Source organism: Otolemur garnettii, unplaced genomic scaffold (genome assembly GCF_000181295.1).
Source record: "Otolemur garnettii isolate 467f Iridium unplaced genomic scaffold, OtoGar3 scaffold00018, whole genome shotgun sequence".
NCBI classification, from domain to species: Eukaryota; Metazoa; Chordata; class Mammalia; order Primates; family Galagidae; genus Otolemur; species Otolemur garnettii.
In genome coordinates this window covers 15,109,356-15,131,325 of record NW_003852413.1, presented here as the reverse complement: position 1 = coordinate 15,131,325, position 21,970 = coordinate 15,109,356, and the positions used below count along the sequence as shown (strand labels likewise).

The following is a 21,970-nucleotide window of genomic DNA, read 5'->3' as shown; positions in this document are numbered from 1 at the left end:
TTTTTTTTGAGACAGAGCCTCAAGCTGTCCCCCTGGGTAGAGTGCCATGAGATCATAGCTCACAGCAACCTCCAACTCCTGGGCTCAAGCTAGTCTCCTGCCTCCACCTCCCAAGTAGCTGGGACCACAGACGCCCACCACAACGCCTGACTATTTTTTTGGTTGCAGTCATCATTGTTGTTTGGTGGGCCCAGGCTGGATTCGAACCCACCACCTTAGGTGTATGTGACTGGCACCTTAGTCACTTGAGCCACAGGTGCTGAGCCAGTTTTATAGATTCTAAAACAGAGAACTGATGTAGATGTCTACAAAAAAGAGGGGGAAAAAACCCCAGAAAACTCCCAAAACAATGTTAAGGATTTGCCTAGAGATAAGGTCCATTTGTATCTGACAGTTTGCCCCGCACCCTCTCTGTAGCATTCCCTGGCCCCCTGCACCAATGGTACATTATAATAATCATCATATTAGTACCCAAGGAAGCCTTTATAGTCTTTTTTTTAAAGACAGAGTCTCACTTTGTCACTGCTCAATAGAGTACTGTGCTGTCATAGCTCACAGCAACCTAAATTCTTGGGCTCAAGCCATTCTCCTGCCTCAGCCTCCCAAGTAGCTGGAATTACAGGAGCCTGCCACAATGCCCAGCTAGTTTTTTAGAGATAGAGGGTGGTGATGGGGTCTTGCTCTTGCTCAGAAACCTGGGAGCTCAGGCAATCCACCTGCCTCAGCCTGCCAGAGTGCTAGAATTACAGAGCTCCATGCCTTTAAATATCACATCACAAAAATTTTACCAAATAAACCTGAGTGGCCTGATGTAATGAGTTTCTCTGTTTAGACTAGATGGTCTTTTAGGAAGATAAGCAGTGTGACTAATTATTCAATAGCTTGTCTGTATTTAAAAAAAGAAGAGACTACTTTCTAGGAAAAAAAGTAAATCTTGAGTTTCCTTTTCCTTATTTATAGGATGTGTTTATAACATCATGAGGTGGATTTTAGGAAATCCAAGATGGGCAAGAGGGTGCAGTGGGTATACACTTTGATCCTCCCTGTCAAGGACCAATGATAATTCATTAAAAAGAGAAACTGAAAAGACATAGTCATGCTTGACTAAGATGTAGGTGTCTCAATAGAATGGAGACACAAAACTGTGAACAGGCTAAAACTACAGGCCTGCTGCACTCCAGATTCAGAACTAAAAAGCGGTAGCCAAACAAAAGTAACAGTTTCTGCAGGGTACAGGGGACTAAAAATGCTTTGTGTGAGGTAGGTGACAACAGCAGGCTCCCTGCTTAAAGTTAAGGGTTCACTAAGCTACACTGGGCATCAAGAGAACAGTCAAAAACAAACTCCTCTCACTCGAAATAAGCTTGCAAAACTCAAATGCCAAGAAATGAAAACATGTAACGTAAAGAAAGACACACAACAGAATAACTGAACTGAATTCACCCCAGATGAAATTAATCATGCCTGTGTAATAAAGCTCCCACAAAACCCTGAAAGGATAGGATACAGACAGCTTCTGGACATAGCTGAACATGTGGAGTTAGTGGGGGATGAGGTTCCCAGAGAGGGCATGGAAGCCCCATACCTCTTCTTATACACACTGCCCTATGCACCTCTTCCATCTGCTGTTGGTAACCTTTGTCATAAGGCAGTAAATATTAAGTGAGTTAGTATTCTGCTCAGTTCTGTGAGCTGTTCTAGCAAATTAGTTAAACTACAAAGAGGGAGTCAAATGAACCCTGACTTATAGCCTGCTGGTCAGAACACAGGTAAAACCACCTGGGGCTTGCAACTGGTGCCTGAAGTAGGGGGAGGCAATCTTCTGTGACTGAGCCCTCAACCTGGGGGTTCTGATGCTGTCTCCAGGTAGACAGTGGGAGCAATCTCACACAACTGGTCAGAAGTGCCTGTGTTGTGAGAGTACATATAGGAGAAACTCAGTTTGCTTTTTCCTACACGGAAGACTTGAGGCTGATTCCAAATTTCTGTCATTAACACCCTAGCAAATGCCCTTGTGCACACATCTTGCCTAATAGTTTTAGATGAGTTTCTACAAGTGAAACTAAGAACAAACAGCATCCACATTTTATACTCTACACTTATTGATCAAATGTTCTAGAGGGAAAATAAAAGGTAGTTTCTGGAGGAAAAAGTATTAGCTCTTAAAAAAAAATGGTATTTTCACTTCTTTCATCAGTAGTAGTTAAGTATCTTTTCACATGTCTACCGGGAACTGGCATTTTTAAATGTGAAAATTGCTTGCTTATGTGTCTTACACATTTTTCTACTAGAGTGTTCATCTTTTTCCTACTGATTTAAGAACTCTTTGAATTTTAGGATTACTAATTCTGCCATAAATGTCACAAAATTTTTTTCCTGTTTGATGTTTTCTAGGTATTGTTTATGGTATTTTTTTTTTTTTTTCTGGAGACAGTCTCACAATGTCACCCTTGGTAGAGTGCTGTGGCGTCTCAGCTTAAGGTGATTTTCTTGCCTCAGCCTCCTGAGTAGCTGGGACTATAGGCACCTGCCATAATGCCCGGCTATTTCTTGTTGTTGTTATGGTCATTGTTTAGCAGGCCCAGGCTGGGTTCCAACCTGCCAGCCCTGGTGCATGTAGCTGGCGCCCTAATCACTGAGTTACGGGCATCAAGCCTGTTTATGGTATTTTTTTTTCCTATACATTTTTCTTTTTTTTGCCATCAAACTATCTTTTTCCTTGGTGACACGTGAATTTTGTAATGCTTAGGAATAGTTTTCTCCACTCCAAGATTACAAAAATGACAATCAAGTTTTCTTTTAGTATTGGTGTGGTTTCTTTTTTCATATTAAAAATTTTAATCTATCTGAAACGTACCTAATTTAAGGTAGAGGCAATAGTTTACGTATTTACTGTGAACTGACTCTCTTGTTCATTATACCTTGATAATGGTTGTAGTCTTAATGTTTATCTTGTAAACTACCTTATTTAATTCTCTCATAAATTTTAATAATCTTTCTCTTGGGATTCTTATTTTTTTTTGAGACAGAGTCTCACTTTGTCACCCTCGATAGAGTGCCATGGTGTCACAGTTCACAGCAACCTCGAGCTCTTGGGCTTAGGTGATTCTCTTGCCTCAGTCTCTCGAGTAGCTGGGACTACAGGCGCCTGCCACAATGCTTGGCTGCAGTTTGGCAGAGTTTGAACCTGCCACCCTCAGTATATGGTGCTGGCGCCCTACCCACTGAGCCACAGGTGCCGCCCTTCTCTTAGGATTCTAATGTAATAATCATATCACACATAATAACAATTCTGTCTTCTTTCCTCTAATTTTTATCTCTTATTCCTTTTTTTCTTGGCAGGAGATAGTAAATAACAAAGGTGATTTTGGGCACTGTTGTCTGATTTCTGACTTTAGTAGGAAGCCCTCTAATGCTTCAGAGTTATCTATATTTGAATATTAGTCTCTGGAACATTTTCTTAATATTTCTCACCTTCTTAAACACTTTAATACACTTTATGAGCTGTTTTAGATAACCTATTTCTCTTATAAAAAGCTGTGCAAATATGTATGAATCCATGTCTTTTTGCTTTTCAATAAATCCCCCAATAAAGCAGATTAGTAATGCCTATAGAATACTTCCAAGCAAGGAAGAAATCTGTCTTATTTAAAGGGCATGCTTTTTCATTCTTTCAACATTATTTTAAAATCTCTCTTTCTCTCTTTTTTTTTTTAGGTTTTTGGGCGGGGGTCGGTTTGAACTGGCCACTGCCAGCATATGGGGCCAGCGCCCTACTCCTCTGAGCCACAGGCGCTGGCCCAAGTATCTCTTTCTCATAAAACTTGGCTCCTAACAACTTTTGGCAAGACTATGCCATGTCTAACAGAGTTCTACAACAGTTTACCTCTCAGAGTGGCTAGCTGAGAGAATACATTAAAATCATACTTTTTCTTTCTTTTTTTTTTTGAGACAGTCTCTCTCTTTGTTGTCCTGGTAGAGTGTCGTGGCATCATAGCTCACAGCAACCTCAAACTCCAGAGCTCAAGCAATACTCTTGCTTCAACTTCCTGAGTAGCTGGGACTACAGGCGCCTACCCCAACACTTGGCTATTTTTAGAGAGGGGGTCTCACTGTACCTCAGGCTAGTCTCGAATTCCTGAGCTCAGGCAACTCTCCTACCTTGGCCTCCCAGAATGCTGTGATTACAGGTGTGAGCTACTACTGCTCTCCTGGCCCTATCTTTTTTCTTTTTTTTTTTTTGAGACAGAGTCTCATTTTGTTGCCCCAGGCTAGAGTGCTGGGTGTCTCATAGCTCACAGCAACCTGAAACTCTTGGGCAATCCCCCTACCTCAGCCTACTGAGTAGCTAGGACTACAGGTGTGCACCACAATGCCTGGCTAGTTTTTCTATTTTTAGTACCGAGGCGGTCCTCATTCTTGCTCAGGCTAGTCTCAAAATCCTGAGCTCAAGCAATCCTCCCACCTCAGCCTCCCAGAGTGCTAGGATTACAGGCGTGAGCAAAAGCGGTCAGCCTATAATTATACATGTAGATAATCTTTGTCTTGTTTCATGACATATTTGCTCTTTATCTTATGTACCCTATCTACACAAATGTAGATTCTAGAAAACAAATTGAAATTTTAAGTTTAACCAAAAATTCAAGGGGAAAATGAAGAACCTTATGTGTTGGACACGGCCCAAAAGGACAGGAAATGTCCTCTTACCTGCACCTCGATTTGCAGATCCTTGTCTAGAAGCGCCCTCTTCTTCAGGATCTCAGCTCTGAGTTGCTCTTTGTGCTTGAAGAGCAGAGCTGAGAGCTTGGTGGCATTCTGCTTGCTGCGTTTCTGCTCTACACTCTCTTCGCGCTTCCTTTTCTTAGCTGCCTGTTTTTCTTCTTTATCTATCTTATCCAAAATATACTTCATCACCTGGTTACAGACAATCATTCTAGAGAAAGATACACAACCCATGTAATGCTGGTATTTCATTCTGAAAGGTTTAAAACATGATTCTTCTACACCTCTACAGATGGGACACAAGCTCTGCGAATGGAAAGCTTCCAAGTGTGATGCAAACCATTTATGAGCAACTATGAGGACTAAGTGTTCCCATTTAATGAACTTCAATCAAGGTAAAAAAAAAAAAAGTACAAAGTTGGAAATCTGTGCACGTGCATGCTAAAGAAAAGAGATGAGAAGACAAGACCCTGTGTCTTCCCTACCTTTGATTTTCTTCTCTTTCAGCTGGAGTCATGCTCTTTTTCTGTTTTAAATGTTCAATTACAGCATTATGCTTCATCACCACCTTCAGGACAGAACAAATCCAAAAGCATATTTTATAATGATCACAAGTAAGTATAGATAGCAACAGTAGAAACCTGAGCACATAAATTTGTCAAAGAACCTGTAAGAATTTTATAACACAACACAAATACAATGAGCAGCTACCAGACGGCTTGTGTGCTTACCATGAGCTGGGTGCCGTGCTAAGCTAACCATCTGACAATGCCTCATTTCTTCCTGGTAACAACACTGAACCACAGAGATGATTTTATAAATGAGATACTGACAACACACAAAAAGTAACTGACTTGTTTGAGATTAAATAGTAAGTAATATGCTGAAATTTTCACCTGGCTGTCAATCTCCAAAGGTTGTGTTTTTAAGTTTGTTTTGCTCCCAGGCATTAATTTTAAAGAGTTGCCCCTCACCCGCCCCCCCCCTTACAAAAAAGATTAGGGGATAGATGGATACCGTAATAATTCTCAATTGATAGAGTGAGCACACAGTACTGAAAGCTGGGTAACAAAGCATTTGAACACACCACATATGACACCAATTTGTATAGGAATATTACCTTTACATCTTTATTTATTTATTTTTTTGAGACAGAGCCTCAAGCTATGGCCCTGGGTATAGTGCCGTAGTATCACAGCTCACAGCAACCTCCATCTCCTGGGCTTAAGTGATTCTCTTGCCTCAGCTTCCCAAGTAGCTGGGATGTGACACTGCCCGGCTATTTTTTGGCTGTAGTTGTTATTGTTTGGCAGGCCCAGGCCGGGTTCGAACCTGGCAGCTCTGGTGTATGTGGCTGGCGCCTTAGCTGCTTGAGCTACAGGCACCATCACCTTTACATCTTTAAAATCACTTTGCTGTTTCAAAAATACTTCTACATAATGACCTCATTTAGCCATTACAATAATCTTGTGTGGCTGGAAAGAGAGGGGTTTTAGTGGGGATATAGCTCAGGGGAGATAAGTGAGTTTAATGAACTGTGAATGGAAGATGTAGGAAGTGAATGAAGGTCTCATGACATGGAAATCCACACTCAAACTCCTGCCTAGCGCCGAGTGGAGCACACTGTAAATAACAAGAACGTTTTCTCCAGTAATGCTATAGGTATTATATACACAACTTGATTTTAGTAAAATAATTCAAACTCATTTAAACTACTTTATTTCTTCTCTAAAATGCAAATGCAAAATGTCATTGCATAATGCCACTTTTTAGTTAGGCTATGGAATAATATGCACTGAAAACTTTTTTACAAAGGTGTCACTAGAAATGCAAATGAGTCTGCCTACAATTTGAGTAGTCTACATGCAAACTAAGAAATGACAACTATAAATAACTTCAAACAAATGGCTATGATGCCTGAGGTGGCTTAAAATTTAGACCTTCAAGTTCTGCATTGATGATGCTTACAACTTATAACTCTGAGCTTCTTGTCTTAGTCCTTCCAAAATACAGGTAGTTTGTAATAAGCACTGACTCTATATATATGTCCAACGAAGAGTTCCAAACCATAGTAGTCATTCAATACTTCCTGGTTCAATCCAGTGCTGCTTCTATACGTAACCATCAATGACTTTCAACCAAACACTAAGTCTAATGCACAGCACAATAATTCAAGCTACTGAACATGCTGCTTTTACTTAATAACTTTACCTGTTTCTGAATGATTTCACTTTGATTAGAAGCTTGGAGGGTGTGTTCACGCTTAATTTCTATCTGTTGCTGTTTCTTCTTTTGCTGCTGATCCCTGAGTTGCTGAACCCTTTGCAACTGCTCTTGCACACTGGCTGCCTGCACTGTAACCACATTCTGAATCTGGTGAGTCTGCACAGCACTGCTTTGCTGAATTTGAATAGGTAACTGAAGTTTGATTTGCTGGGGCACACCACCTTGCTGAGCCTGTATCTGAGCCACAACCTGTGACTGGATCTGAGAGAGAACCTGGACTTGTTGTTGCAGCTGAGGCACAGCAATGACTTGGGGCTGTGGCTGCTGTATTTGTAGCTGAGGACAGGATGGGGATGAAACAGTAACTTGATTTAACGTTTGTCCTGATGAAAGAGTTTGAGTTGAAGACTGTACCTGGGGTTGTGATTGTGGCTGGCCTTGGGAAGGTATCTGAAGAGATGTATGTGGTTGAATAGGAATCGGTTGTGAGGTTGTAGTCTGAACCTGGGATTGCTGTCCAGGAGACACTTGGGATGGAGTTGATGGACGTATTCGAGTCTGTGGTGGACTTTGGACACGAACAGGAGACTGTCCTTGGATATTACTTTGAGGCTGACTCTGTGCTGCAACTTGGGGTTTGGATGACTGTGCTTGGGTGGGTTGTGCTTCAGATGGAACAGGGGATGAAGCAGTTGTTTGGGTCTGAACTTCAGGTTGAGTCTGAACTTCAGGCTGAGTTGGGGATTGGGGTTGGGTTTGGGGCTGGGGCTGAGCTGAAGGCTGAATGGTCTGTGGCTGAGCTTCTGGAGGACTCACACTTGATGACTGAGTGGGTGGCAGCGTTTTGGCTGGTTGCACCTGTGTCTGGGGTGATAATTTACTCTGTTTTTGTTCACCCGTACCTGTGAAAAGGAAAGACAAATGATTTCTATTATTCTAGAACATAAGTTGGTGGTTAAAGAAGAATTTGAAGGGGATGTTCTAGAGTTGAGAATTCTTTATTTCAGTATAGAAGATTTATGCCTTCGAAATGCTCCATATAGACATGTTCTGGTTAGCAATCTCCTAAATTGTGGAGCCTGGGCCCTGTTTCTTGGCTGTCCTCCATTCAGTTTGCTAACTCTCCAGAGGGCTGGCTTCCAAAACAAGGTGTAGCCTCTGGAAGCCAGCCAGGTCTTCTGGCTCAGAGTAATTGCCAAGCCTCACTTTCCTTAGGGCAACGTGGCAGTTAGTGACAGGCCTTATAGTAGGAGGCTAACAAAGTGGCTCTGGACCTGCAGCTCTCCATCGTAGGTTATGAGCTAGACGTATGTGCCCTCCCTGAGACCACCTCCACGACTCAGTCACCATGATAGCCATTATTCTGCCCCCTTTCTATATCTTTTTTGAATGGGGGTAGGTAGAGGAGTGGTGGTAATAGGGAGTCTCTAAGAAAAAGGAATGAAAGCACCGAAATGTCATGAGGCTGACTGTGTCAACCATTAAGCTCATTGGCTTGAGGCAGATCCTCCCAAAGATAAGCTTTAGTTCTTCTTTTCTTTATTTGTTTCCTTCTTTTTCTTTTGAGTCAGGATCTTGCTCTGTTGCCCAGGTTCAAGTGCAGTGGCATCATCATAGCTCACTGCAACCTCAAATTCCCAGGCTCAAGAGATCCTCCTGCCTCAACCTCCTGAGTAGCTGGAACAACAGGTGTGCACCTCCATGCCTGCTAATTTTTCAGTTTTTGTAGAGATGGGGTCTCACTATTGCTCAGGCTGGAAGTACTGGTTCATTTAACCCATTAGCCCAACAACGTGCAGTAGTAACACCCGGCATTTCCGGCAAACCCACAGCTCTACCTGCTGCCGGAGTGGAGACAGTGGTGGTAGTGGTGGTACTGGCTGTTGTGGCTGTTGTTGCCAATGGAGTAAAGAGGAATCGCTGAACGGTACCGTTTGGCATTGCAGCTTGCATTAGCTGCTGTCCTGGGCCTGGGAGTATAGTCACCCCTTGAGGTATCAACTGCAACTGTCCAGTAGTTTGACCTTGTCCTTGAATTACTACTGTCAAACCCTGATTGCCACCCTGTGGAAAAAAAAACACAATATGCAAACAGTTATATGATACAAAAGATCAGCCTGTATGTGCAGCATTTTCATTTTCTTAGAGACGGTCTTGTTCTGTTGCTTAAGGTGGAGTGCAGGGGCCATTCACAGGTGCGGTAATAGTGCCTAGAAGCCTCAGATTTCTGGCTTCAAGCAATCCTTTTGTTTCCGCCTCCAGAGCAGCTGGAACTAAAGGCATGAGGGAGGGAGGAAAAGAGGGAGAGAAGGAGGGAGGAAGGGAGGAAGGAAAGAAGGAAGGAAGGAATGAAGGAAGGAAGGAAGGAGCCGGGTGTGGTGGTCACGGCTGTAATCCTAGCACTCTGGGAGGCAGAGGTGGGTGGATTACTTGAGTTCAAGAGACCAGCCTAAGCAAAAAAAAAAAAAAAAAATAGTGAGACCCCCCCCATCTCTACTAAAAATAGAAAAACAGAGACAAGAAGATTGCTTGAGCCCAAGAGTTGAAGGTTGCTGTGAGCTATGACATCATAGCACTCTATCAGGGTGACAACTTGAGACTCTATCTCCATTTAAAAAAAAAAAGGTGTGTGCAAATATACCCACCTTGTATAGCATTTTTATTAAGTCATTTTTATGCTTTAAAGATCCTTTAATATAATGAAAATGTGTTTTGTTTTGTTTTTTTTTGGAGACAGAGCCTTACGCTGTCCTGGGTAGAGTATTGTGGCATCACAACTCACAGCAACCTCCAACTCCTGGGCTCTGCCTCCCAAGTAGCTGGGGCCATAGGCACCTGCCACAACGCCTGGCTATTTTTGGTTGTAGCTGTCACTGTTGTTCGAATCCGGGCTAGATTCAAACCCGCCACCATAGGTGTATATGGCTGGCATCTTAGCCACTTGAGCCACAGGTGCTGAGCCGAAAATGTGTATTTAAATATCTATGAATGGAACTACCAGGTATTTAGATAAGCTATAATATTTATATTACTTAGTGGGAAAAACATCAACAATCCTGAATTCAAGTTCTAGTTCAAGTTTTCCCAATGGTCAGCCAGGCATCTATCAGCAACATCATTCCTCCAGTTTCTCACTTTATAGTACAAGGACGCTGAAGTGAATAACTATGGTCTCACAAAATTCAGATTTTAAACTATTATATATTCATATTTCAAATTTTAAAGCATCTTCACGTATTGTCTCATTTGACTCTCACAACAGATCTGTGACTTTAAGGAGCAGGCAGAGGAAATACTACTATTATCTTATTCCCAAGTAAGAAACTTAATTTAGAAAGGTCAAACAATGGTGGCACCTGTAGCTCAGTAAGCAGGGCACCGGCCCCATATACTGAGAGTGGCGGCTTGAAACCTAGCCCCAGCCAAACTGCAATAACAAAAAAAAAAAGGTGGCAAGTGTGGCTCAGTGAGTAAGGCACTGGCCCCATATACCGAGAGTGGTGGGTTCAAGCCCAGCCCCTGCCAAACTACAACAACAACAAAAAAATAGCCAGGTGTTGCAGCGGGTTCTGTAGTCCCAGCTACTTGGGAGGTTAAGGCAAGAGAATCATCTAAGCCCAAGAGCTGGAGGTTGCCGTGAGCTGTGACACACTCTACCAAGGGTAACAAAGTGAGACTCTGTTTCTTTAAAAAAAAAAGAAAGAGGCTCAGCGCCTATAGCTCAACCGGCTAAGGCGCCAGCCACGTACACCTAAGGTGGCGGGTTCGAATCCCCAGCCCGGACCCGCCAAACAACAATGACGGCTGCAACCAAAAAATAGCCGGGCGTTGTGGCGGGCGCCTGTGGTCCCACCTACTTGGGAGGCGGAGGCAGGAGACTCGCTTGAGCCCAGGAGTTGGAGGTTGCTGTGAGCTGTAATGCCACGGCACTCTGCCCAGGGGGACAGCTTGAGGCTCTGTCTCAAAAAAAAAAAAAAAGAAAGAAAGGTCAAACAAATCTCTTACCTAAGTTAAAGGTGAGATAAAATAAGAAACCCATTTTTTTTCCCAGTATGTACATATTACCTATGGTGTGTGTCTGCGTGCTAAAGTTGAATGTATATACAAAGTGAGGCAGTGGTCAAATTCACAGCCACATACATTTAGCTGTCCCAGCATGATTTACTAAAAGTCTGACTCTTCCTCAATGATCTACAATGTCACCTTTGTATTATAACAAGTTTCTACATATGTAGGGGTCATGTTTTTTATATTCTCTTCTGTTGGTCTATCTGCCTATTTTTGTATCTATAATCAGTACACAGAAGCAAGAATTACAATAAGTTTTTTAAAAACTGTTTTTAAATAAAAATAGTGCATTCCAATAATTAAAATCATTTAAACAACAAGAAAATGGCACTCTGATTAAACTGCATTTAACAGCCTACAGGAAAGCTTGGTTTTACTCTAGATTTCACTGTGGTCCCACTCTCTTCTCCCTTCACCAAAATACAAGTTCTCTTCCTTCCTGCCAGCCAGAAAGGAAGATGGAAGAAGCAGGCACAGCCTTTGTTGTCAACAGTTCCTCATACTGTGATGTGAAAGGGGCAGCACCATCATTTAAACTTGCTCTAACCTCATTCCATCTTACGAACAGCCAAAACAAGTGAAACACGAAGGTGATGCTTGTGGAATGCACAGTACATACTGGCAGCGCTCTCCTCATTAAGACTCATATGCTTGCCTCTCCTGTCTGATCGTTTCCTTGGAGGCAATGGATTTTTCTCTTGCGTTTCTGTCTTTTTCAATTTTGACTTATCAAATTTTTCAATCAACTGCCATATCGGGTTTGTTAGGCATGGCTGCAGAAGTAGAGGTATGAGAGCAGGCAGGATCCAATCTGTGCAGTGGCTAGCACAAGTCCAGTATAGTAAGTTTTGATATCAGGTTATCACACATAGAAAATCCTCCCACTCTTCAAGAGTATCACAGATATTCTTGATCCTTGCAACTTCCATGTAAGTTGTAAAAGTCAGCTTATACAGTTCCACACACAAAAAATTTTTTTGAATTTTGCTGAGAACAGCATTTAAGATATCACTCACTATTGAAAGACTGATAACAGTAGTCTTGTAAGGAAGCAGATTAATGTTAAATTTTAATTTTCCCTTGGAAATTGGCCAGTTTATAAAATTTTAGGGGATAAAAGTGTTATCCATCTCATTGCTTTAGCTTGCTAAGAATGTTAGATACTTAGGGTTTATTAAATCCTGCCTATAAGAATTTTTTTTTTTTTTTTTTTTGAGACAGAGCCTCAGGCTGCCGTCGTGGGTAGAGTGCTGTAGCATCACAGTTCACAGCAACCTCCAACTCCTGGGCTCAAGTGATTCTCCTGCCTCCGCCTCCCAAGTAGTGGGATTACCGGCACCTGCCACAGTGCCTGGCTATTTTTTGTTTGCAGCCGTCATTGTTATTTGGTGGGCTTGGGCTGGATTTGAATCCTCCAGCTCAGCTGTATGTGGCTTGCACCTTAGCCACTTGAGCCACAGGCGCCCAGCCTATAGGAAGTATTTTTGTTTTCATCCAGGAAACAGTCATTTCTTAAAATCAGTATTTTTTATAAATTTATCAAAGTAAGTGTATTTTTAAGAATAAGACTGGCTTTTAGTTACATTAAAATATATTACATAATTATGACATTAAAATAAGGCTACATTACTTACGTGGCCCTGTGTTAACTGAGTGAGTTGAGCCATGGTGAGTTTCACCTGTCCTTGTTGAGGGCGAGGGGATTGTGAGGTTGAGGACTGTAGATTTGCAGTAGATGTTGCTGGAGTTAAGTTTTTCTGCACAGGTGTTGAGGAAACTGTGTTAGGGGCAGAGATTGCAGTGGAAACTGGCTGCCCTCTGATGATCTGAGTCACCACTTGCTGAGGAGTACCTAACAAACAGCAAAACATGAAGTCTTACACACCCTTAGCATTATTTTGAATCACAATTACTTAATGCTTCAGGTGCATGTATTCTTTTCAATTTTCAAAAAGACACTGGGACGCCAACAGCTCAAGGATATATTAAGACATATGGTCACACCCCAAGATCAGCCTGGTAGGCAGTGAGCCTGTTTTCATTCAGCTCACTGAAAACCATTATTCAGCCCCTTGCTTTCTGTAGTAGAATGAAAAAAAATTCAATATTCTTCCTATAAAAGCCAACATGACAATCAGAAAGACAAAAAAGAATATGTAAAATATGTCATTTATAAGGCTGCCCTTTGTTAGGAATATTGAAAATAAGATAATTTAGTATATAATTCATATGAAAAAACTTTTTAAAATGGAAACAGAGTCTCACTCTGTTGCCTAGGGTAAAGTACTAGCTCTAGCCTAGCTCACAGCAGCCTCTTAACTCCTGGGTTCAAGGGATCTGCCTGCCTTAGCCTCCTGAGTAGCTGAGACTACAGGCACCCACCATTTTTTGTAGAGACAGGCTTTTGCTCTTGCTCAGGCTGGTCTAGAACTCTTATACTCATACAATCCTCCTGCCTCAAATTCATATGAATTTTAAATAAAATAAAGAATCTGAAGTATCTGGGCCAAATGCATTTATAAATACAATTCTCTTACAGCTATTTGATAGACTGTTCACAGGAGAACTATGAGGGCAAGGACCACTATATTCTTAAAACTAGGGTAAAGTGCTCAAAAAATATTTTTATACTAATTGCTGAACAGATGTCTACTAAATAAATGAAGTTTAACTGGAATGGCTTTAGTATTCCAAAAACTTTAGTTTTTCCTAAAACTAGAAAAAAAGCAAGTAGAATTTCCTTGTGTAATAATTGCTTAGAGTAATTATTTGATAACTAATTTGATATTTACAGACTCATTACTAATTATTAATAATACCCCCATTCCCATTATTCCTGTAATCCTGGGCACTTTGGGAGGCCGAACCCGGAGGATCACTTGAGGCCAGGAGTTTGAGACCAGCCTGAGCAACACAGTGAGACCCCTCTCTCCATAAAAAGTTAAAAAATAAGCTTGGTATGGTAGCAGGTGCCTATAGTCCCAGTTACGTGGGAGGCTGAGGCAGGAGGATCAGCTGAACCCAGGAGTTTGAGGTTGCAGTAAGCTATGAAAACAGACTGTGACACTATCTCAAAAATAAGTAAATAAAAAGTAATGAATAACATTGAATTCCTCAAGTTTTTATATTTACTTCCTGCCTCTTTCCTTTCTGTGCAAACACCTTATATTATGTTTATTATGTTATTATGGTTAATAAACTCCCCCAAATATTACTGGGTTCACAGTAGGGATACAGTACTGAACTGAACTCTAAAACAAAAAGGTTACACCAAGTTACACTCCCACCATGCATGCCCATCTCACTGAACTCCGCCAACCCCGTATCACCACTAAAGTATAATAGGGTCAATTAAACCAATCTTTTCTTGGGGGAGGACTTTGACGATTGCTTAGACAGGTCTCTTGCATTCTCTCATCAGGTATATCCTTCCAGGTATGTTCTTAGTCATGGTATGAGTTGTAAGTCAGAAGTCTAATTGACCTCCCCCACTATAAACCAATTATTCTTGTATCATTTGCTGATTCAAAATGACACCTCTGTCATACAGCTAATTCTCATATATAATGTCTCTTTTAATTGGACCTGTGTTTCTTCCTTTGGTATCATGCTCTTAACTTTGGTGTCTTTATAACATGCTTTAATATATTATAAGCACTTGGAAGTGCCTCTTTTCCATTATTACTCCTCCTTTGAAACTTTCCTTGGTACTCTCATCTGTTTATTCAAGATTAACTGACAGACAATGCAGCACAGTGTGATCAAGTGCTTCAATCTGAGAATACTGTACCACAACACTATGTCCTCGCACTGCAGTTTAAGAATAAAACATGACAAATGATCATTTTGATATAGTGCATCATAAACACAGAGAAAAAAACTGATTTTCTGGTGGTCATCCAGATGATCCCCAATATCTATATGTTAATTTATTTTTAGGTCAAAATGAAAATTCAAAAATTTAATAATTCCCGATTATATCCTCAAGTATGTGAAGCACATCTTAAGAAAGGGTAGCGTGGGGCAGCACCTATGGCTCAGTGAGTAGGGTAACAGCCCCATATACTGAGGGTAGCGGATTCGAACTCAGCCCCGGCCAAACTGCAACAAAAAACAGGTGGGCGTTGTGGCAGGCACCTGAAGTCCCAGCTACCTGGGAGGCTGAGGCAAGAGAATCGCCTAAGCCCAAGAGCTAGAGGTTGCTATGAGCTATTCCCCATGACACTCTACTGAGGGAGATAGAGTGAGACTCTATCTCAAAAAAAAAAAAAAAAAAAAGCTAGCATGGTGGCAGGAAAACGGATTTAGTTCCAGTCTGATCTGTACACACGTGGAAACACCCCACACTTACCCACCCTCTGATCATAACTTCTCTAATCACCCCACCCAACATAACAGGCCCACTCCCACCTCAGGACATTTGTATCGGATGTTCCTTCTTCACGAAAACTCTTTCCCCAGGTATCTGCACAGCTCTTTCATTTCCTTCTGGTCTTTATAAAAATTTCACCTTCTTAGGGAGTCCTCCTCTGGCCATCATTTCTAAAATTTCGACCCACCCTGAAAATCATTCTCAGACTCCAATTCTTCAACATTTTTATCCCCTTCCCGTTTTTGTAAGTACGTATCATTATTTAACATAACACATACATGTAAAATTCACATACTATTATTTGTAATACTATATTTAAGTAAATACACACACACACTCTTAACTCATCTGGTCATTGTCTACCTCTTCCACCAGACTGTAAGATTCATGATGGAAGTTATTTTGCCTGATTAGTTCATAACTAGAGTCATCTGGGGCTAGAACAATGTCTGGTACATACATAGTACTGAGTATCTGCTGAATGAATAAACGGATATCTAGATTTGGGAATCAGACAAATCTAGTTTGAGACCCAGAGTAGTAATATAGCATGAGAAAAAACTCAACATTCTGAGTTAAAATTAGCAAAAACAAAACAAAACAAAAAGCCAAAAATCAAACAAAACCAAAACCTTCATCTGTAAAATGGGGATATTTATAGATACTTGATCTGAAGACTATGTGAAAGCAACGTTCAAAGTGCATATACCCTAGCACAGAGTAAATAACCAATACATTATAACTAGTACCTTATCACTGTTACTAAGAATCAATTATTTAAAGGCAGACTTCAGATAATTATATTAAATAAGCACTGCACAGGCAGGTGGCAGAGTTGGGCAGTTCATTATACAAGCCCTATTCACACTGAGCATTCAAAACTTTAGGGAAAAAAAGTGGCAAAACTCTATTGGTTTGAAGCTATACAGATTTACAAATGGATAGACAAACATATAATTACAGCTACATAAGGCGTTTCTCAACAAAGTCTCTCTAAACTACGGTACTATCAGTATTTATAATTTATCTGGCAATTTACCAAACTTTTCAATTCTTTTTTTCTGGATCAAATGCTGCTTAGGCACAGAAGACTGCCTTTAAAAAGAAAAAAGCTTTGCTATGTTTCCTATTATAATTGTGCTAAGATTTTATCTATCCTTCTCCTATAACTGGGAACTATGTTTTACCATAAGGAAATTATTTGTTTCTTAACCATCTGAACTAATTTTTTTTACCCATAAATTCACAAGATGCAGAATTCCTTTTTGTAGGTTGCATTATGAATGACAACTTACCAAATTTCTTACTTTGATAAGAGCTATTAAGACTTTTAATTTATAATCATGGTATTTAATTATGCCTTGACAGTCAAATAGTTAGTTCCCAAGTATGCACAGTAAAAACTCTCAAAGTCTCACTGTGAGGGCACCTACACAAAACTTTTGATGTAAAAAAAAGTTTTCTATTTTTATTGTACATTCTCATTCCTAATCCTGTGAAATGGCATTTTCCAACCTTTCCTCTAGAACAGATGTACAAAAGAATAGATCGTTACATTATTTTTGCCTTTTCTGTTTTGGAATTATTATTACTACTACTTGTGCTTGTATTTCCTCTTTGTTTTAAGACTTGTTTTTATTTTTTTTTTCTAATTTCTGATTAACATTTAAGAATATGGGTTTCTTAGTCTATTTTATTCACTAATGTATTTCAAATGTTGAGAGCAGATGCTCTAGGATCTGTTGCATGAATTGAATTTGCCTCTGAGTTCAGCTATGGCATCAGGACTTAATATTGCTATTAATTACATATGTTTGTAATTACATATTTGATGTTTCTTTAACCTAAAGGTTATCAAAAGTTTCTTAGAACCTACATTTTAAAAATTTCCCAAGCAAGTGAAGATTATCAACGTAACGTCTTCATTTCTATCTTAATATATATGGCCTATATACATTCTCCTTCTTAGAATTTATCAAGGTTTTATCTAGGCCTCGAGGATCGGTTTTCCATCAGATAGCCCATAAATATTTAAAATGAATGTGTATTTCTGAAATTACAAAAGTTGATACACAGTTTAATTGAAGTTTACTATGCTCCTCTTGATTCCTTGATTTCAAATAGTTTTGCTTTATATACTTTCATCTTTTTATTTTTTCTTTCAACTTTTATAGTAATTTGATTTTCGATGTTTCTCATACATGTATAGGGTTCTCCCCCTTCAATCTTTACAGCTTTCAGTTTTTACCACAGTAGTTTTACATATTCATATTAATTGTGATAAAAGAAGGTCTAGCATTGTTTTTGCAAAAATTTGTTTATTTGCTATTTCCTTCCTTTTCTCTCTGTCTTTTGCCATACAGACTGCTTTCTTTGCTTACTTTACCTCAAGTATTTAAAACTACATATCCATTTATTAGTTACTTCTTTTAGATTTTTAATAAGTATATTTAGACCTTTTTTGTATCTTACTGGCAATGCCGAAAATGAATGTATTTGGATGCATTTCACAATAGGTTAAAAGTTTAGTATGATTTCAAATTGCCGTTTTATAGTATGTAAAATGCCAAACACAGAGTATTACAGATTCCCTAGACTGGCTGTTTAATTAAAATGATAATGCTGGATGGATGAATACCTGGCTGTACCATCACAGGTGTTCGAATAATTGCCTTTCCTAGTGTTGACTGTTGGAGTGGTGTTCTAATCACCGTCATACCAGGGCGGATCTGAGGCCCTGTGATTACCTACAAATGACACAAAGGACAATGAATTAAAATGTTTTTAAAAGACTAAAGCATGATGGACTTAGAACAAAGATCTTTAAACATTCTATATTGATAGAAATGTCAACAAAAATGACAGAGGCTCTTGGATATTACATTTTAAATTATATTAAGCATCAGAATAAAATTGGAATTTTGAGGAGAGAAATTTAATTCAAATGCTGTCATATAAAATTCCCTGTCATTGATACCAAGAACAGCTTACAGATTAAAAGAAACAAGAACCAGTGAGACTCTGCTCTTTAACTAAGTTGTCACAAAAAATACTGAGTTCTACTTTCTGTAAGCTCCAATTTATACCTATAACCTAGAGGATATCACAGTCAGATCAGAAACCAAATGTTCTGTCACAGTTTTTAGGGGGAGACTAGAGAGCATGTGATTTTCAGTTTTATAGTTAGGTTCATAACATTTTCAAGTTTATAAACTTTAAACCTTTTCCATAATATTAATATCAAAGAAATGATGTATGTAACATGTACACATATCAGCTAATGAAAAACGAGGGATAGTGCTGTAGATTATGTTTTTTATTCTATTTCTTAACTAAGCTGGCACAGTAAGCTTCCTTGAGTGGTCCAGTATTGCACATTCTTTTATGTAAAGGAATTTTGTTTATAAAATCCTAAACAGCAATTGTTATTACTTATAAACTGTACTAATGCACTATTAAATGTTAAAAATTCATACTTCATGTATAATGTTTATATAACAAGTTTCTTCCAAATCAGTACTTTGTCTCAGACTAAGTAAAACACAAGCAAAATTAGCTGGATTAATCTCGGAAGAGGCCATGCTAAAAACTTCAACTTGATGTGCTCAATGCTTCAAAACAAAGTAAGTCTGAAAGAATTCTTACTTGTGATGTGCTTGTGGTTCCTGCAGAGGCCGAGGTGTTGGGCCTAATTGTGACTGTTGCTGTCCTGGGCTGGAATGAAGTAAAGGTTTGTTGACTTGAACCTGTACTTGATGGAATGATGCCCAGGACTTTCTGCTGTACTTGAACAACACCTTAAAAAAAGATGAAGAAATGATTTACAACTGTCCCTTTAATGAATAGCGTTACGTGCTGCTTGGTTTCTGAGGAGGTACTACGTGTGGCAGGGTTTTATAGTGGGCTACATAGAATGTGAGATCCGAGGACTGAAACCAGTGAAAAGGAAATGAAAAATAATGGCAACAGTATGATCTGGCAAATGTGAATTACAACTCTTCACATTTCCCTTACCTCCTTGTGTTGCTGGCACATTTACAGCGACAATCTTGCTGTTTGCAGGAAGTGGCAGTTTGGTAATTACTTTTCCTGCCATAGTGACTGGACTGCCTGTAATTTGGAACGTCTGACCTGTGCTGGCAATGGTTGTAGCAGATGTGGCAGCTGTGCTGGTGGCTAATGGGGTATAAGACATTTAATAAGCTTTAGATTTAAAATAACCAGCAACGTAGTGACTTCTAGGAAGGGCACCAATGCACGAAATGTGGTTCATTTTGTATATTTAATAAAAAACATTCCTCTCCATACAAAGTGAACTATGTAAATGTTGAAAGTGAAATAATGTAAGAGAGGAGTTTGCCAATGTAATATTATGAACCAATTGTTACAGCTTGTTTGCTCAATCAGCTGCAAAAGAAAAGCAATTTTCTAAAGAGATGTTTCACTTCAGTAGGCAAAGGACTGAAAATTCTTTTTCCTGAATGAAACTGATCTTCTATTTAATCACAGTTGTGTACCTGAATTTGACTGGCCTTGCTTAACCCATGTGGCAAAAGTTTGATGGAAGTTCTTATTTTGCTGGAATGTTACTGTAGCTGGAGATCCAACTTTAGTAGTTAGTACCATTTTGGTTCCAGTCGTAACTGAGCCACTTATCGGGGCCACCATAACTTTCTGTGCTGGAGAGATGGTACTGGTTGTACTATTTGTTGGGGAAGTAGTGGAAGTTGCAATCACTGTAGGCTTTTGCTGCTCCAATCGTTTCTAAAAAAGTCACCAAGAGAAAACATGAACCAAAATAGTTCCAGATAAAAACAATACCATTCTGTAAGAAGTCTAGGCACAATTTTTCTCACCCTAAGAAAGTGAACTAAATTTCCTTCTGAAAAGAAAATATACCCATATAATTCACCCCTAAATGTAATTTCTTGACGAGGACAATGTTTTCATGTACCTATACCACATATACTTCATTAAAAGTACTAAGCTGTTCACAACAGAAAATTTAAAATAATCAAGTTTTTCTGGCCTATGTAAATATCCAAGCTCTCTGAGTGATAATAAAACAGATGCAGGTAATCTAATAGGAGACAGGGACGCCATGCTGCTCAGGGGTGAGATTCAAAGCAGAGAACACCTGAAGAAAGCTGTAAAATGCTTTTATGTACTGCAATGCTAGTTAATTCCATCGTAAAGAGCATGTCAATACTAAATATCACTATTCAAGTCGGCAAACTCATGATCAAGCAAGCTGAAAATCATAAAACAATTTTCTACACTTCTTATATTATTCATTCAAACATTTTTACAGAAAAATACTTTAGACCATTTTATACAGAGTGGTATTAACTGGCATAATATTGATCTTTAAACTACAGGATTATTAAAAACAATCTGTATATCTTTTATTATAGACTGCTAAAATTTTCTGCCAGCTTATCAACAGTGGTCTGATGATATACACCTGTAAAAACAAGTGAGATTTACTGCAAACCTGGTGGCAGGTGCTTTACTTTCATTATCTCATAAAATGAGGAAACTGAGGCTCAGAGAGGTTGTATAACTGGCTCAAAGTCACAGAGCTAGTTAGTTAATGGCAGAGCTGGGATATTTACTAAGATCGATTTCCAAGGCTTATTATCTCCTGTCACAGCAAACTGCTTACCTACAATATCACACCCATTAATTTTTTTTAGTACTACTTTTGTATACATCTGATATACATAAATATGGTATGGAATACTTTTACATAATTTTGCATTCCCTAGAAGAAAAGAAATTTAGTTTTGAATACTTAGAGATGCCATCGACTGAACTAGCTTTAAAAAGGAGGCAAAGAAATCAAACACTATTTAGTATTTATTGGGGGATGGTATAAGCCTTTAAAATTGAAATGCTGGGTATCCTTACAAAAAAGCATTTTAAAGAAATTTCAAGAAGTAAAATTTGTATTGTAGAAATGACAAAACACATCCATAAGTAAAAACAAAACAAAACAAAAAACTAACCAGCTGTTACACGAATAAATATATGTGCCTGGGGATAAATTTCCTGTGACAGCATCATACATAGAATCCAAAAGTGCTGTTATCTTCAGTTTTGATAATAAATGAAGATAAGGGCCTATCCATAAGAATTTGAAAAAAGTTTTATAAAATGCTAAAGGAAAAAAAGTAGTTTGAGACAAGTAATTTGGTTTACGTATGATTTTTTAAAAAATTTATTTCACCTACATATTTGAAGTTTATATATTCAAGTTGGCTAAAAGATTTTTAGGTATCTTCTCAATAGAAATAAGAGTAAGGATGTTTTATTTGGGTTGCTAACATGCAGGCTCATATGGTATAGTATTTGCAGTATGAAAATGCTAAGAAATCATCAGGAGCTTTAGGATCATCAATGATAACAAACTCTACAATCCACTTTCTTTTTCCTTTTTTTTTGAGACAGAGCCTCAAGCTGTCCCCCTGAGTAGAGTGCTGTGGCATCATAGCTCACAACAACCTCCAACTCTTGGGCTCAAGTGAGTCTCCTGCTTCAGCCTCCCAAGTAGCTGGGACCACAAGTGTCCACCACAACACC

The 21,970-nt window shown here is 39.2% G+C and overlaps 1 protein-coding gene and 1 pseudogene across 8 annotated transcripts in view; both read right to left on the bottom strand.

Moving 5' to 3' along the window:
* The window catches only part of BPTF (bromodomain PHD finger transcription factor), a 153,550-nt gene that overhangs the window by 24,659 nt on the left and 106,921 nt on the right, over positions 1-21,970 (bottom strand). For 6 of the 8 annotated variants that reach the window (XM_023510993.1, XM_012803136.1, XM_023510989.1 and 3 more), the window contains 8 exons: positions 19,906-20,152; positions 19,034-19,185; positions 18,027-18,135; positions 12,651-12,868; positions 8,787-9,012; positions 6,934-7,850; positions 5,208-5,290; positions 4,708-4,933 (listed from right to left, as the gene is read on the bottom strand). In XM_023510993.1, the coding sequence (XP_023366761.1) occupies positions 4,708-4,933; positions 5,208-5,290; positions 6,934-7,850; positions 8,787-9,012; positions 12,651-12,868; positions 18,027-18,135; positions 19,034-19,185; positions 19,906-20,152 (2,178 nt within the window). The remainder of the gene's footprint in view (positions 1-4,707; positions 4,934-5,207; positions 5,291-6,933; positions 7,851-8,786; positions 9,013-12,650; positions 12,869-18,026; positions 18,136-19,033; positions 19,186-19,905; positions 20,153-21,970) is intronic. The other 2 variants (XM_023510994.1, XM_023510992.1) reach the window with 1 other exon arrangement.
* LOC111723996 lies at positions 11,559-12,175 on the bottom strand (annotated as a pseudogene).